Raw genomic sequence first — 17,718 nt, 5'->3', positions numbered from 1 at the left:
CTTTAGTCCAGTGGTGCTCCAGTGTCCGAAGGTGACCTGCCCAGTGACCCTCATCCTCAGATTTCTGATTTGGGAAAGCTGGCCCTGGCTCTGTCTCATTGTGTAATAGCCCAGGAGTGAGGTGTTATTCTCCAGCATCATTCACTTAAAGAAAATCCATTTATAGGGCCAGTGCTGTGGCGTAGCAGGTAAAGCTGCTGTCTGCAGTTCTGGCATCCCATTTAGGCGCCATTTCAAGTCCCGACTCCACTTCCAATCCAGCTCTCTGCTATGGCCTGGGAAAGCAGTAGAAGATGGCCCAAGTGCTTGGGCCCCTGCACCCACATGGGAGACCCGGAAGAAGCTCCTGGCTCCTGGCTTCAGGTTGGCTCAGCTCCAGTCGTTGCAGCCATCTAGGGAGTGAACCAGCGGATGGAAGAGCTCTCTTTCTTTCTCTGCCTCTGCATCTCTGTTACTCTGCCTTTCAAATGAAGGAACGAACAGGAGGCTAAAGGGTAGGACTGCTGAGTTACATTGGTGTGGCTTTCCGATTTCTACGTTTTATGTGCCGTTTCGTATTTTCTCATGTGTTTGTAATTACAGGCAGGAGCATTGCTTTTCGTGGTGAACGAGGCAATGATGAGTCGCCCATGGAAATGATCAAAGTATCACATCTGAAGTAAGTGTTGATTTAAAAAACAAAAATCTGTCAAGTGATCACAATGGAATCTTATGGGTTTTTTTTGATCTGTAAGAAAGTGAGATTATGGTAAAATGCATTAGAATTTCTTAGTGGTGGTAGGTGGTGGTATGCAGCCATTTATCAAAGAAAATATTTTAATCACAAAAGGAAGATGGTAGCACTCCCAGAAAGATGAGGTCAACTTTTTTATGAATCTCAGCATTTTATTAGATTGGTAAAACCAGTGGCCTTGTGTGGTTCTGTGATAGCGGTATTGATATAAATACACACGTGTTGCAGTTGATTTCTGCAGTTGATTTCTCAACAATGTTGCAGTGGATTTGTTTCTGAGAGGAGGAGTGTGGTGGGGGCAAGAGGCGCGGAGTCACCACACAGACCCCGGGAGTCGGGTGAAAGCGGGCTTGAGGCAAGCAGCCCGCAGATTCATTTATTTCAGTTGGTACAACATCTTATATAGCCAAGACCAGCCAGTCTGGTCAAGGGGTGGTCTATGCCCCAACCAATCACAGCCTGTTGCCAGGCAGTTTCCAAAGCCATCCAATCACAGCCTATTGCCAGGCAGGCTCTGTTGCCAGGTGGGTTTCAAAGCCATTCCTGAGTAACTGACACTCGCTTGCCAGTGGCCACCTTGGCATGGCCTTCTCATTCCACCACACACACCGCCACTAAAAATGTTATCTGATGAAATTCATGTTCACTTCTGCCTTGCATGGAATTATTCAGTGAAAGAACTCATTTCCTTTATTTATAATTTAGTCTTTTTTCCCTTCCAGTAATTTTTTGAGTTTTTTGTTCCAAGGGAATATATATGGAAAGCAAGATTATAAAAAAAAAAAAAAAGTAGAAAGAAACTGAATTAAAACCAACCAAAAACACAAAGTTAGCTTTCAAAAATTTCTTTTTAAAATTTATTTGAGGCCGGCACCATGGCTCAATAGGCTAATCCTCCGCCTGCGATGCTGGTACCCCGGGTTCTAGTCCCAGCTGGGGCACCGGATTCTGTCCCGGTTGCTCTTCTTCCAGTCCAGCTCTCTACTGTGGCCCGGGAGTGCAGTGGAGGATGGCCCAAGTGCTTGGGCCCTGCACCCGCATGGGAGACCAGGAGAAGCACCTGGCTCCTGGCTTCGGATCAGCGCAGTGCGCCAGCTGCAGCATGCTGGCCGCGGCGGCCATTGGAGAATGAACCAACGGTAAAGGAAGACCTTTCTCTCTGTCTCTCTCTCTCACTGTCCACTCTGCCTGTCAAAAAAAAAAAAATTATTTGAAAGGCAGAGTTACAGAGAGACAGAGATCAAGATCTTCCATCCATAGGTTCACTACTTGAATGGCCAAAAAGGCTTATCCGAAACCAGGAGCCGGGAGCTTCAGCCCAGTCTTCCACACAGGTGCAAGGGCCCAAGCATGTAGGCCATCTTCCACTGCTTTCCCAGGCATATTCACAGGGAGCTGGATTGGAAGTAGAGAAGCCAGGACTCAAACTGGTACCCTTATGGGATGCCAGCACTGCAGGTTGCAGCTTTACCTGCTACACCACAGTGCCAGTACCACAAAGTAAGCTTTCTAAAATAGTTTTCAAAATCATTTTTCTTTTCTAGTATCTTTGTATTTCCATATAAATTATAGAATTACTTGCCATTTTTACCAAAAAATCTTCTGATTGCATTGAATCCATCTATCATTGTGGGGAAGGGTTGACAACTTGGCAAGTTTTGTGATTCATGAACATAATTATCCATTTTTTCAAATTAATTTATTTGGAAGGCAGAGTTAGAGAGAGGAGGGAAGAGACAAAGATCTTCAATCTGCTAGTTGAGTCCCTAGATGGCCACAAGGGCCAGGCCGGAGTCAGGAGCCAGTAGCTTCATCTGGCAGTCCCACGTGGGTGGCAGGGACCCAAACACTTGGGCCACTTTCTGCTGCTTTTCCCTGGCCATTAGCAGGGAACTCGATTGAAAGTAGAGCAGCTGGGACATGAACTGTCACCGATATGAGATGATGGCAATGCAGGCAGCGTTTGCCGCCCCACCACCACACCAGCCCCAACCTTTTCTTTCTTGCTTTGTGGCGCTGACTAGGGCCTCCAGTACAATGTTGAGGAGGTGGTGAGAGTTCCTGAATCTTATAGACAAAGCATTGGTTTTTCACCATTAAGTATGTTATCTGTAGATTTTCTTATAGATGCCCTGTATCAGATTAAAGAAGTTCTATTTCTGGTTTCTGATGAGACTTTGTGTCTTGAGTAGTGTTGAATTTATCAGATGCTTTTTCTGCATGTATTGACATCATCATATATTGGCATGTCGTGTGTGTGTGTGTGTGTGTGTGTTGTAAGTCAGCAATTATGGTGAATTGGCATTGGTTACTTTTCAGATGTTAAGGCAACTTCACATTCTTGGGATATATACTAGTTGGTCATCATATACTGCCATTTTGATACATTGCTAGATCTGATTTGCCAGTGTCTTATTAAGGATTTTTGTAGCTATGTTTATAAAGTCTTTTAGTCTAGTTTTTGTGAAATATCCGTATCTAATTTTAGTATCAGAATAATGCAGACCCCACAGAACGAGTTGTAGAGCACTCTCTTTTCTTGTTCTGAGTGAGTTTGTGTGGATTTGATATTATGTCTCCCTTACAGAACTCCTCAGGAAATCCCATTTGAGCTTGAAATTTTCTTTGTGGAAGAATTTGTAGTCGCCAATTCAGTTTCTTTCAGACATAACAGACAACAGGCATGGGTCGCATAATGACAGGGACATGTTCTGAGCAGTGTGTCGCTAGCTGATTTCATCGTGCAGACATGAAATGTACTTCCACAAACTAAGACAGCTACGATGCCACTAGGTGATAAGATCTCGTGCAGCCACTCACTGATGTGCAGTCTGTTGTTGGCTGAAATATTATTGTGCAGTGTAAGATTATACTTGGCCCTTGTATTTCTGTTTGATGATCTCAGCCATCTTGTTGTAGTGTTTAGTGATGCTTAGTGCAGTTATCAGTGTGATTTGTGCTTAAAGCTACCATAAATATGTTTTCTTAGGTTTAATTTCTAATATACAAAACATCAATCACTGTAATACACATAAACAGAAGTTCTTTGGAGGTCTACAGTGATTCTAAGCATGGAAGAAGTCCTGAGACTGAAGTTTGAGACTTGCTCAAACTGGTGGGACTCCCGTGTCTCCTGTTTTTGATCAGTCTTGACACATGCCTGCTAAATCAATACATCTAAAGCAACTGATCCCGTTTCCCCTCCTCGAGAACCCTCGGTCATTCTCTGTTGTCTGCAGGATGAACCCCCACGTGGCTTAGCACTGCAGGAAGGGCTCTCGTGTGACCCTAATTTGACTTTTACTCTTCCTTTTCACGGTTCTCGTATATCCTGCATCTCAGGTAGCAGTTTCCCCAAATGCACTGCGTCCTTTCCTGTCTTTTGTCATTTGTCACATTGGTAACTGCCTGGGATGCCATTTCCCTGATGTCAAAATTAATCTCCTCTTTCATGGGGAATCTTCACAGCGTTTGCTAAGGTCTATCTTATTAGTTATTTTTATACCTGCCTTTGTATTCTTTCATAGTAGATATATTAAACACTGTAATATGTTGTATTTGTGTAATCCATCATGGTTTATAAAGCTGTTTCATGTATGTTGTCTTAAAAAATCCTTATACTATTTTATAGAGCGAGTACAGCAGATGTTATTAACACCATGTACATGATAAGTAGAATAAAACTCAAAAAGCTTACATGGCTTGTCTGATGTGACAGTGTCCTGAGTGACGAGAACACAGTCCTTTAATGCAGGGAGCACAAGGATCTTCCTGCTGTGGCACATTTCCTGGGTGTCAGCTGTCACTTCATGACAAGGTGTTAGTTTGTCTCAGTGGTTACTGACTTACCAAGACTCAATTTATGTTTGTTGAGCTGTATTCATTCACTCAGTACTTCTCCTTGCTTGACAGAAGGTCAGTGCAGGGCATTATTGAGTCCCTATTGTGATAAGAGGATAAGAATTTTGCACACGTTCATTTAGCTTCATCACTGCGTAGCAGTCCTTTGAGATGGGTGTGGAATTCTCATGCCATAGGTGAGGAATGAGGTCTCAGGCAGGGGGATCTAAGTGTGGCGTGAGGATTTGAACCCAAGCCATTCTTTCTCCTAAGCTGGAGTCCCTGCCTAATTGAGGCTGCATGTCCTCCCCATAGCTAATGGTGAGTTTGGCCTTCTTACAGCTATTAAGTGTAGGGGCTCATTGTTCATTTAAATTGTGTTTAGATGCTGTCATTCCGGGCTTGCAAATTTACTGAGCTTTTAATTTGTACTAATTCACCATGAAATTTTTGCAAAAAAAGGCTTATGAGGTAATTTTGTTCTAGGCAGTATTTGGCAGTTGTGTTCAAAGATAAGCCGCTGGAGTTATGGGATGTTAGGACTTGCACCCTTCTTAGAGAAATGTCCAAAAACTTCCCTGCAATAACTGCTTTGGTAAGTTACAGTTGGAGAACTAGTTTATTCAGATATGTATGTGGTGTGTGTTTTACTTTAGCTCGAACTGACTTTATTTCTGCCATGTATTTTCTTGTTAAAAATGGGTGTTCAGAGACGATGATCTATAAATAAACAAAGATATCTCATAACTGGAGATAACTCTGATTTTCTTGGGTGAGTCAACCTAATACTACATTAGTGCAATTCCAATTAAACTTGCATTTGGATATTTTGAACACCATGATAAACATATTATAAAATGTGTATGCAGAAATAAGGGTCCTAAACAGCTAAGTCATCCTTGAGAAAAGAGGCATCCATGTGGGAGGTGTGAGTAGGGTAGGAGACGTGCTACCTGATACTGGTACATGTTACAAAACCATGGAAATAAAATTGATGTTGCATTGGTGCCAGAACAAGAAAGAAAAACAAAACGCAGAGTTCAGAAACAGACCCGTGAACATGTGGGAACACAGTGTAAATGAAGTACCACACAAATGGAAGGAGAAGGATGGACTGTTTTGTAGACTGTTTTAGGAACGCTGCTTCACTTTACAGAGAATACTGCATCTCCACTAATACCATGTAAAAACGTGGGCTCCATGGGATTAGAGACCCAAATATAAGAAAAGTAAAATTATAAGATTTAATATGGTAATTGCAAAAGAATATTTGTGGGGAGGACACCAGAAGCTCAGGCCTACAGGGAAGGAAAAGGAATTGATTATGTCAAGATTCTTGCTTTCTGGGTGGGCTTTGTGGTGCAGCGGGGTCAGCTGCTACTTGTGACACCTGCGTCCCATGTCGTCGTGTCTGCGATTGAGTGACGTTTCAGCTTCTGACCCAGCTTCCTGCTAATGGGTGATGATGGTTCAAGTGCTTGGATCCTTGCCACCCATGTAGGAGACCTGAATGACGCTTCTGGCTCCTGGCTTTGCCTGGCCCAGTCCAGCATTTGGGGAGTGAACTAGCAGATAGAAGGTCTCTCTCTCTCTCTCTCTCTGTTACTCTGCCTTTCAAAGAAATAAACAAAATTTCAGGAAAAAGTGCTTTCTGTTCAGTGACGTATATCATTGTCAGATTAATAAAGAAGTCACTTTGAGAAAATAAATTTTCAAGTGTCTGAAATTAACAAGAAACTTCTACAGAACAGCAGCAACAACAACAAATAAGAATGCCAGCGAAAAAATGGACAAAGTATGTGTTAATGGTAGAGAAAAGGTCTGCAAGCATAAAAAGTACAAACTTGTAAGTTTTCAGAGATGAACAAAGTGAAATAACCATATTAATTTTTATGTATTTATTTTATTTAAGAGACAACTTCAAAGGCAGATAACTCTTAGCTTCTGGTTCTCTCCCCACATGCCCTTGACTGAGCTAAAACCAGAATCCTGGATGTCCCAAGACAAGATCAGGAAGCCAAGATCAGGAGTGAAGCCGTTACTGGATCCCAAGCATTTGGATATGGGATACAGGTGTCCCAAGTGGTGTCTTACCTGCTGTATCAAATACCCAGTCCATACATACATCTTTTAGACTAACAAGAATTGGAAAGGCAGATAGTTTTAAGAGTGGATGGAATTAAGGGTATAGGAATCCTTGTGGTAGGAGTGTGGACCAATACAGTTATTCTGTAGAGCAGACCTCCAGCACTCGGGCAAACACGGACATCGCCTGTGCTCCAGTTCTTGAATTCTTGATCATAAAGAAACTCTAGCGAGGATGTTGACTGCAGTGCTATTTGTAATCATGGGAGTCTGGAGGCAGTCTGGATGCTCTTTGCTAAGAGAACGAGCAGATGAAATTTGGTGGCTGCACCTGCAGAGTATTAAGTAGCATGCAGAAACAGCAGGGATAGGACTTAAATACGTTAAAACTGGTGAAGAGTAGGCTGGCGCCGCGGCTCAATAGGCTAATCCTCTGCCTAGCGACACCGGCACACCGGGTTCTAGTCCCGGTCGGGGCACCAGATTCTGTCCCGGTTGCCCCTCTTCCAGTCCAGCTCTCTGCCATGGCCCGGGAGTGCAGTGGAGGATGGCCCAAGTGCTTGGGCCCTGCACCCCATGGGAGACCAGGAGAAGCACATGGCTTCTGCCTTTGGATCAGCGTGGTGCGCCGGCCACGGCGGCCATTGGAGGGTGAACCAACGGCAAAGGAAGACCTTTCTCTCTGTCTCTCTCACTGTCCACTCTGCCTGTTAAAAAAAAAAAAAAAAAAAAAAAAAAACTGGTGAAGAGTAAGCAATAGGATGAGGGGTATAGTGCAGTACTGTTTGTATAAATGAGAAATAACTCAATGTAAGAGTTTATACCTGTGAGGATATTGGATTAAACCACTAGCATAGGTGGGACTGTAAAAGGTAAATAAATAGCATAGTTTAGGGCAGATTTGTGGATGATGATGGCTGTTTGGATGCGCACCACAATCTCACACCTGTAAGGAAGGGGAGGAGGAGGGAAACGGCAGAGACAGTAACTGAATTCATTATTGTAATTTTGGAAAAGGTTAGACCCTTCAGGTGTTTGCGATTAAACTTATCTACCTTAAGCTGTAGTTAAAATGCACTCAGCCTTTCCACAAACAGATAAAATTGAAACAACAAAGTGTGGATTCGTGTGCAGTAGTGGTCAGTGGTGCTGGGCACGTGGTAAGTATGCCCAGCTGTTCTGGACGGTGTCCTTGTCGCAAGGAAGCCTAGCACTCTAGGTTTGTCTTGGTTTCACAGGAGTGGTCCCCATCTCACAACCTGAAGAGCCTGAGGAAGAAACAACTTGCCACCCGAGAGGCCATGGCCCGCCAGACTGTCGTCTCCGACGCAGAGCTGAGCATCGTTGAGTCGTCTGTGATCAGGTACAGTGCACCTGTACTGTCAGTGTCGCTGCTGGGAAGGTAACAGGTGTCAGGCATTTGTGGTGGCCAGTGGAATCTGCTGATGGACGTCCTGGGTTTTCTGTTTCAGTACATACAGGTTACTGAAAAGTTGATTTGATTATTGTATTGCTTATGGAATCCATTATGTCTTCATTGCCTTCCACCCATCAGCATCTAGCAGTGAGTCTGATCCTTCTCAGTTTCCTTCTTCCCATAAGCTTCAGCATCAGAAATTCAAGTGAACACAGCATAAACATACAGAGAGATCACTTAATTATGTACGCACACCAAAGAAAATGTATTTGGAATTATGTTTTTGTACCATCCTGATTCATGCGAATTTACAGAGTAACATGCTTGAGAGAGAATGATGGGTCAGCAGGAGGCCTCTCTTCTGTTAGGGAGAGTTCTGCAGCACTAAGAGCTGACTTTTCCTGGTGTCAGATTTCAATCACTGTTTGCCTCGGTGCAGGGTACTCTGTCTCATGGTACAATTGTTTGGGAGTGATCTGTGTTTTCCCATTCTTAGCTGGACAAAGATCAGTTTTGGGCTTTTTGGACTCCTGTCAGTGCATCTGGACTTTGGGTGAGTTTTGATAACAGGTGTCACAGTATGGAAAAGAAACATCTCATCTTGTTTTTCCTCTGCCCCAAAGCTTGTTGCAGGAGGCAGAAAGTAAATCTGAACTCACTCAGAACATCTCTGCCCGGGAGCATTTTGTGTTTACCGATAACGATGGCCAAGTTTATCATCTCACTGTTGAAGGAAACTCCGTAAAAGACAGTGCTCGTATTCCACCAGATGTGAGTCTAACCCTTGATTGCATCTTCAAGGGGGTAGGCATCAGCCTGGCAGTTAGCATGCCTGTTACATACCTGTGTCCCACATCAGAGAGCCTGGACTCGGGGTGTCTCTGACTCCCGCTGAGCACACCCTGGGGGGCGGTGATGGCTCGGGTGACTGGGTTCCTGCCTCCCGTATGAGAAGCCTAGGCTGAGTTCCTGACTCTGCTTTGGCCTGGCCTAGCGCCACGTGCTGCAGGGGATTGAGAGCATGTTACCCCTCTCTCCATCTCCCGCACCCCCTTTCTTTCTTTGCTTCTCAGAAAAATAAATATTTTTAAAAATCTTATAAAAACTCCTATCAAATAAGTTGTTAATTCCATATCTAATGAAAGCATATTTCAGCTGGAAAGCTTCAGAAAAACGTTAATATAAATAAACTGTACTATTTAGGGAGACATTATCATTGATTAAACTTGCTCCTTACTGCTAGATAATAACATTAAAACTCTTTGATTAAATATTTAACAAGTGCTACTCATTTTTATTCTCAAATAATCCATAAGGAGTTATCTTCATTTTATCTGTAATGAAACTGAGAGAGGATGAATTACTTTCCCAAGGTGAGCTCGTTCAGCAGAGCAGTGTTCTCCAGCTCCCGTCTGTCAGGCTTCAGGGTCTGTACCTTTTCCGTGCTAGGTACCACCCTGAAGGATTTGATTGACAACCTAGTTTTAGAGAAAGGTAATCATGTTGTAAGTGTGGTAGTATCATTAATAGTTACTAACTCATGTGTTTCTTTTGTATGGCCTATGGAGTCCTTTAAAGTTTTATAGTTAATTCTTGCATCCGCGTGCATCTCACGGGTTATTTTTAAAAGATGGATTAAGAACATTTTTGTTAACTGTTGCTGACTAGTATAATGGTTAAATGGAAACAACAGGGGGATTTTTAAAAACTATGTAAAATTACTTATAATTGCCTTCTAAAAATGGAATATTCTAATAGAATTGCAACCCCCATGTTTTATAGATGGCTCAGGAACTCATCCAATACTCAAGATGTTACCTGGGCTTCAGTCATTTGACGTAAATGAGTCCGTGGGATCCACCTGGAAGCTGGCTCACTAGCATGGCTGTTGCACACTAACAGCTGCTGGCTGTCAGTGAGAGCTTCCTGCTCGAGTCTGCTCACAGCATGGCAGCTGACTTCCCACAGGACCAGTGACCAGGAGAGAGGAGGAGGCCGCAGCGTCTCATAGGACCTGGCTGCAGAAGTCGCATTGCGTCCTTTGCGCAGTGTTCTGCTGGTTCCTGGACCAGCCCTCTTCTTGTGGGAGGTGACTGCCCAAGGCCATGCGTTCCGAAAGGCAGATCAAAGGGGCTTCTGGGAGAAGGGCTGCCAGATCTTTTATTCACCGCAATAGAAGTGAGGTCATTCCCTCCAACAGCTTCGCCACTGCTAAAAGTTGAAGCTGACATGAGAGTGCTTTTCAAATTATAATTTAATTTTTACTACTACATAGAATAAGTTGGATCTGAGACTTAGTAATTCTCTTTTGAATTACCTCTAACATTGCCAAAAATGTTCAGGATTTTGAACGGATGAAAATAATGCAGATGTAGAAATTCACTCTTTGCTAGTTATAACAGGAAAGTGACCTACATTTAAGTGTGTGAAAAGAAAAACTTTAAAGAGTGTGGCTGCAGGGTTTCAGTGTAACGTACTGCCCTTTGGAAAAGCATCTACTTTTTTATTAGCCGGGTAGGTTCCCTTGGAACCCTGGAGAAGAACCCACCTGAGCTAGTTCAGTGCCACTCCCGAACAGCTCGGTCTGTTTCTAGTCACTTCACAGATGTGAGAGTGGAGAAACAGCACAGTACTTCTTGAAATGCCAGCCCCATACCCTGCCCACCAAAACAAAAACAGCATGTTCTTTTTATAAAAGCTTCTTTCAGGGTGCCGACTGCACCATGTGGCTTCTGTCTGAGTTGGGACCTGGCAGTCCTCTGTCCTGCCTGCCAGTCCTTTACTCCTCACCTGGACACGGTTCCCGAGGAAGGCTCCATCGCCACATTTCAGAACAGTTATTTTTAGGGAAGGGAATTGACATTTACTATATAGAACAAGGGAAATTGGTGGGTAAAGTATTAAACATTCCTTTTGAGTTGAAACTTTTCCCCTAGATTTTGGCCCCAGAATATAGAATATAAAAAGGTGACAAAAAGAATAGGAAAACTTGCCATCTTCTGAATTATGTACATGTGAAAACCTATGTCTGACTGCCTCTAGAAAGCTGGAGCGGATGAAAGGGAGCAGACGCCTCGCGCCAGCTTCACCTCTGGATGTTGACAGTCGTACGTCACACGCAGGCATTTAGCAGTGTCATGCCAGCACCCTGGGGAGGTCTTGTTTTCCCTTGGTTCTCTCAGGGTTATTTAGAGCCATAATGCAGGTGTGTGCCACTTCCTCTACAGCACCTTGGAATCTCTACATGGCTTGTATCTCTCTCTTTTTTTTTTAAGATTTTATTGATTTATTTGAGACATAGAGTTACAGACAGAGAGACAGAAATGTCTTCCATCCACTGGTTCACTCCTCACATCACCACAACAGCCAGAGCTGGGCCGATCCAAAGCCAGGAGCTTCTTCCTGGTCTCCCACGTGGCTGCAGGAGCCTGAGCACTTGGGCCATCTACCAGTTATTTTCCAGCCTTTAGCAGAGAGCTGGATCGAAAGAGGGGCAGCCGGGACATGAACTAGCACCCATATGGGATGCTGGTGCCACAGGCAAAGGCTTTGCCACTATGCCGCAGTGCCGGCCCCGTGGCTTTTATCTTATTAACACTCTGAGGTAGAAAGTTCTGGATTGTCTGTATAGGTTAACATATCACTTGGTAATTCTAAGCTGGTGACACTTTTTCAGATGGGCAAGTTTGAGGGAATATTTCAACTCAAAATAAATGTTTAACATTTTGCATTTCAGAGAAGGGTAAAATAAATATTGGATCAGAACAAAACACTTCTACCTAATTTAGACGGATCTAATTTTTTAATTAATTTTTTTTTTTTTTTTTTTTTTGACAGGCAGAGTGGACAGTGAGAGAGAGACAGAGAGAAAGGTCTTCCTTTTGCCGTTGGTTCACCCTCCAATGGCCGCCGCGGTAGGCGCGCTGTGGCCGGCGCACCGCGCTGATCCGATGGCAGGAGCCAGGCGCTTCCCCTGGTTGTTTTTTTTTTTTTTTTTTTAATTTTTTTAACAGGCAGAGTGGACAGTGAGAGAGAGACAGAGAGAAAGGTCTTCCTTTGCCGTTGGTTCACCCTCCAATGGCCGCCGTGGTAGCACGCTGCGGCCGGCGCACCGCACTGATCTGATGGCAGGAGCCAGGGGCTTCTCCTGGTCTCCCATGGGGTGCAGGGCCCAAGGACTTGGGCCATCCTCCACTGCACTCCCGGGCCACAGCAGAGAGCTGGCCTGGAAGAGGGGCAACCGGGACAGGATCGGTGCCCCGACCGGGACTAGAACCCGGTGTGCCGGTGCCGCAAGGCGGAGGATTAGCCTAGTGACCCACGGCGCCGGCCTCGGATCTAATTTTTTAAGTTAAAAAAAAAAAAGATTTAAAATATGAAAGTATTTAACACTAAAGAATAAATTTAAAGGCAAGTTTTTAATTAAACATTCTCTTAGTATGGTCAGGAAAGTCAAATTAAGATCATAAAGGGTTGTTTCATTTGTTTAGTATGTTTTTATTATTGAATTCATTGTAATACTGTGGTTTTTTTTTTTTTTTTTTAACAGGCAGAGTTAGAGAGACAGAGAGAGACAGAGAGAAAAGTCTTCTTTTTCCTTTGGTTCACCCCCCAAGTGACCACTATGGCCGGTGAGTTGTGGCCAGCGTGCTGCGCCGATCCGAAGCCAGGAGCCAGGTGCTTCCTCCTGGTCACCCATGCGGGTGCAGGGCCCAAGCACTTGAGCCACCCTCCACTGCCTTCCTGGGCCACAACAGAGAGCTGGACTGGAAGAGGAGCAACCGGAACAGAATCCGGTGCCCCGACTGGGACTGGAACCCGGGGTGCCAGCGCCACAGGTGGAGGATTAGCCTAGTGAGCCGCGGCACTGGCCAATACTGGGCTTTTAAAAATTATTTAGGGGCCGGGGCTATGGCGCAGTGAGTTAGGCCATGGCCTGCAGCGCTGGCATTCCATATGGCTGCTGGTTCAAGTCCCAGAAGCTCCACTTCTGATTCAGCTTCCTGCTAATATTCCTGGGAAAGCAATAGAGGATGGCCCAAGTCCTTGGGCTCCTGCACTCATGTGGGAGACCTGGAAGAAGCTCCTGGCTCCTGGCTTCAGTCTGGACCAGCTCTGGTCATTGCAGCTATTTGGGGTGTGAACCACCAGTGGAGGCGCTTGCTCTCTCTCTTTCTTTAACTCTGCCTTTCAAATAAAGAAATCTGTTTTTTGAAAATTATTTAATAATGTATTTGGGAGACAGCTCATATCCACTAGTCCATTCATGAAATGCCAGCAACAGCCAGGGCTGGGATGGGCTAGGCCAAAGACAAGCACCAAGAACCCAGTGCAGGTCTCATGTGGGTGCAGGAACCCAGCCACCGGAACTTTCACCTGCTGCCCCTGAGGATCCTGCATTAGCAGGCAGCCAGAGACAAGGCACCAAACCGAGGCCTCCAGCGTAGGGCGTGGCATCCTAACTGCTGTGTCAAAACGCCTGCCCTCTAGTATTGGCTTTTAAATCTGATCTTTCTTTTGTTTCTTGATTGCCACTGGTGTTTTTACAGCACTAGGTGTGTGTGCTAGTCTTTTAGTGATCAACTTGTCAAACCGTTAGAACTGCCCCACTCCTTACCACAGGTACCATGTCCAAACCGTTAGAACTGCCCCACTCCTTACCACAGGTACCATGTCCAAACCGTTAGAACTGCCCCACTCCTTACCACAGGTACCGTGTCCAAACCGTTAGAACTGCCCCACTCCTTACCACAGGTACCGTGTCCAAACCGTTAGAACTGTCCCACTCCTTACCAAAGGTACCATGTGAATTTTTAGCGTGCACCATAAATGCAAAAACAGCATTTCTTTCAGTGAATGGAGAAGTAGTTGAGCAGCAGCAGCATCATTTAGTAGCTACTGGGCGTTGACTGCTTAGTGTGTGGCAGGCGCTGCTTTAAAAAGCCTCTTCCTTTCTAAGTGTGTGAACATCAGTAGCCACTCCTCGGGTCTCATGTGCTTACCGCACGTCACTGATTAAAAATTCAGGACACAGAAGGCTAAGCCAACAGGCCCCAGACACGCCAGTTGTAGGTCGTGACGCTGGGATCAGGCAGCCTCTGCTGCAGCTGCTGGAGCCTAGGTCGCTGTCTGCCTCCACCTTGGATCTCTTCCTGTAGCGTTTCCTTTTTTATGTTCTATGTATATATAACTTGCAAAGTTTTCTGAAGCCTTTAGTAAACACCGCATCTTCAGTTTCATTATTCCAGAAGTTTCCAGAATGTATCAGTAAATCTCTGGATCTTCTTTTTCAATAGAAAAGTTACTGCGCAGTAACCAGGCTTTGAGTTTCACTTGGAATGGATTTATCGATCTTTCACGGTAGGAGATGAGTCAGGACCTGCACTTAGAAAAGGCTTTCCTTTCTTTCTTTCTCCTCCTTTTAATTTTCTTCTTCTTAGGGCATTTATTCCTCAAGACTTCCCTTCTCTATATATCTAGCTTAGATAACTTAAAGACTGGCAAACTGAAATCTCTAGTTTCTCCAGAGTTGAACTTGATCTGCCATGTAGCTCTGTTAGTGTCTAAAGTCTGTTTTAGAATTTGATGACGTTCATGCTAAATCAAAACCCTTTGTAATTGATCTACTGAGATATCTTTATTATTTCGTCTTAGTCATTAAGCAAAGATACCTCTGTGTGACAGCTTGCAAGCAGTGGAATGCATGTGTGTGTTGCTGTTGTTCTCCAGGGAAGCATGGGGAGCATCACCTGCATTGCTTGGAAAGGCGACACACTGGTTCTTGGAGACATGGATGGAAATTTAAACTTCTGGGATTTGAAAGGCAGAGTCTCCAGGTATGAGCCAAGAAGGAAATCTTGTTTAGTTTAGAAAAAGTGACCTCCTCACATGGTTCCCTTGGAGATCTGTGACTTGGCAAGCAGGGTCAGTAGATGGTCTGAGTATAGCTTGGATTCTTGGGTTCCTTGCCACCTGAGCTGGGGAGGAAGGGTCTTTATTCAAGCTCAGGATCATCCACGGGAGACCCTGATCTGAAAGTGGCCCACGCAGAGGTCTTGGGGCATCGCTGCCTCTCATGTAGTCAGATACCTGCTCTCAGAGGCAGCAAGTGAAGCGCTTCTCCCGTTACCAGAATGTCAGAAACGACACACTGGACACTTGGTGGTGACCAGGTATGCTTCTCCATCGTATCAGTGTTTTTGTTTGTCCTTAGAGGGATACCTACACATCGAAGTTGGGTGAGGAAGATTCGTTTTGCCCCTGGCAAAGGAAATCAGAAGTTAATAGCAATGTACAATGATGGTGCTGAAGTGTGGGATACTAAAGAGGTAGGCCGAGCTCCATGAAACTGCTGGTTGGTGGGTGTGCCGCTTTTCTTTGCTCCACAATTTATAAATGAAAACTATGTAATTAATGGGTTTGCCCAGCTTCTTAAATTATTTTCCTCTTTTAAAATGTATTATTTTATAGTATTTCTGTACTAATAGTGACAGCTCAACAGATTGACTTTATTTTGCAATGCCATTGCTGTCCTCAGATCTAGAAATGCAGTCTGCAGGGGAAGGTCGGTTGCCCAGCACTGTCCAGTTCTAGCCTCACATAGGCCTTTGCCACAGCCGGTGTCTTTCTGACCATATAGTCTGGAACAGTAAACTCCTTTCCTGTCTGAAAGTGACAACCACATTCGCTCTTAAAGGTTCAAATGGTGAGCAGTTTAAGAAGTGGAAGAAACGTGACCTTCCGCATATTGGACGTGGACTGGTGCACGTCGGATAAGGTGATCTTGGCGTCAGATGACGGGTGCATCCGAGTCCTGGAGATGTCCATGAAGTCCACGTGTTTCAGAATAGATGAGCAGGAGCTCAGCGGTAAGGTCTGACGGAAGGGGCTGGACCCTGCCACGTGCTGCCGTCTGCTGGGCAGGGAGCCACTTCTGGGCGCCTTGCTCTTACTGCTAGGGAGTCCAGGCTGGGGAATGGATTGATGTAGATCTGGAGTGTCTCTCCTGCTGGGATGCTGTACTTTTGTACAGATGTCAGTCATGCCCAACTCAGGGTGTGATCCTTTGCTGAGTGTGTTAACAAAATAAGGGATGTTTACATTTATACAGATTGCTTGCTCTGAATTTAGGAGAGCTCATCAGAGGACACGAATCTAGTGGTGAGGCTGCTGGCTCGTTGACAGTGAGACTTGATCTGCGGCAAGTTGGTATCCCTGAAAGTCCGTTTGGACAGCATGCTGAGTATCCCGAGTTTTGACACTACGTAGGACTTGTGAAATGGCCAAAGCAGCATTGGGGGTTGCAGTATCTTGCCCTTTTTGTATGAATATTCAATATTTTTACCAGAATGGAAAATATTTTGGTAAAATAATGCCATATATGACTTTAATAATCCATCAGTTTAAAAGGCAGCTTTTGCCTCATCCTTGGAAGGCACTTTGGGAACCAGTTGTTTGGATCCTGGTTGAAGCAGGCAGGGTACTTCCTGCAGTGAGTGTGCTCCCAGCATTCCTGTGGCACACACGCAGGCCGTGTGCTGTAGAGGCTGTTCCTTAAGTTTGCCGAGTCAGCTCCGGGAATTCTGTACACCGTGTGGAGTCGGTGTGTGGCACTTCCAGAGACAGGGAGCTTTTGAAACCTGCCCCTTTTTTTCGCATTGTGCTCATGCTGGAGGATCTATCACATTACTGCTGATGTGGGTTGGGCTACCTGTGCCTTCTGGCAGGTGAGCTTTGGTTTTTGTGACTGCCCTACCCCTGCCTACTGTATCTGGTCCCAGCACTTCTTCCTGTATAACCATGAGATGAAGGTAGAAGTTAAGTATTGTTCCCGTGGGTAACTTTGAGTCACTTCCCAGCTTTGCCAAGGTGTTAGGACTTCTCCCAGGGAAGGGAAGCTCTGATACTCATTTGAACCTCAAGTTATTTAGTTGTTAGTTGTAGGTTAAAAAAAAAAGTATGGAAATATAACCTAAAGTGTTCCGTTAATTTAAACTTTGAATCTAAAGAGCTGCAAAGCCAGAGTAGCTTGTTTTTAAACTCAACTGAGTGCAGAAATAAAGTCCATCATATCAATTCATGTTTAATACCGTACTTGAACATCCAGCCTGTAGCCAGGTCATAGACTGTATTTTCTTTTAAAATTTCCTAGTACTAAAACATCATTCTATCCAATATCTTTAGTGTTATAACCTCAGTGAGGAAAGGAAAAAATTTTAAGTAGTTTTCCTCACAGAGGAAAGATCAGGGAAATTGTGTATACATTTTACAAACTGAACTTCAAACTCAGGACAACCAACAATAGTATAAAGTGTAGAGTTAGGAGAGAGACATCTTTGGGTGTTTACTTCCATACGCATGGCTGATTTGGTCTTGGAAAAAACATTAAGATAACATATTTTTGTTCTGAGGAATTTGGAAAAATATTTGAGACTTACTGATTGGGGTAAAAATAAAACCATTTTATGTTATAGGCATTGATAAATCAGTATTTTATGTATTTTCAGCACTTCTCCTTAGAAACAAATACGGAACATTGTAAGGTGCTGATTCAGATCTGTTTATCTTGTTAGAACAGCTTAGAGACTGTTCTTCCCAGTGAAGTGGGACAGACAAATCTGGAAGGTTGGAATGCCTGTTTTTG

The 17,718-nt window shown here is 44.4% G+C and overlaps 1 protein-coding gene across 1 annotated transcript in view; it reads left to right on the top strand.

Moving 5' to 3' along the window:
• Positions 1–17,718, top strand: part of WDR11 (WD repeat domain 11) — a 61,296-nt gene that overhangs the window by 32,515 nt on the left and 11,063 nt on the right. The window contains exons 13-19 of the mRNA XM_062214645.1: positions 583–658; positions 5,060–5,168; positions 7,897–8,021; positions 8,699–8,846; positions 14,805–14,911; positions 15,289–15,403; positions 15,772–15,943. Coding sequence (XP_062070629.1) covers positions 583–658; positions 5,060–5,168; positions 7,897–8,021; positions 8,699–8,846; positions 14,805–14,911; positions 15,289–15,403; positions 15,772–15,943 — 852 coding nt within the window. The remainder of the gene's footprint in view (positions 1–582; positions 659–5,059; positions 5,169–7,896; positions 8,022–8,698; positions 8,847–14,804; positions 14,912–15,288; positions 15,404–15,771; positions 15,944–17,718) is intronic.

This window comes from Lepus europaeus, chromosome 17, assembly GCF_033115175.1.
Source record: "Lepus europaeus isolate LE1 chromosome 17, mLepTim1.pri, whole genome shotgun sequence".
Classification (NCBI taxonomy): domain Eukaryota; kingdom Metazoa; phylum Chordata; class Mammalia; order Lagomorpha; family Leporidae; genus Lepus; species Lepus europaeus.
The sequence above is the reverse complement of the archived record's forward strand: the minus strand, read 5'-3'. Positions and strand labels throughout refer to the sequence as shown.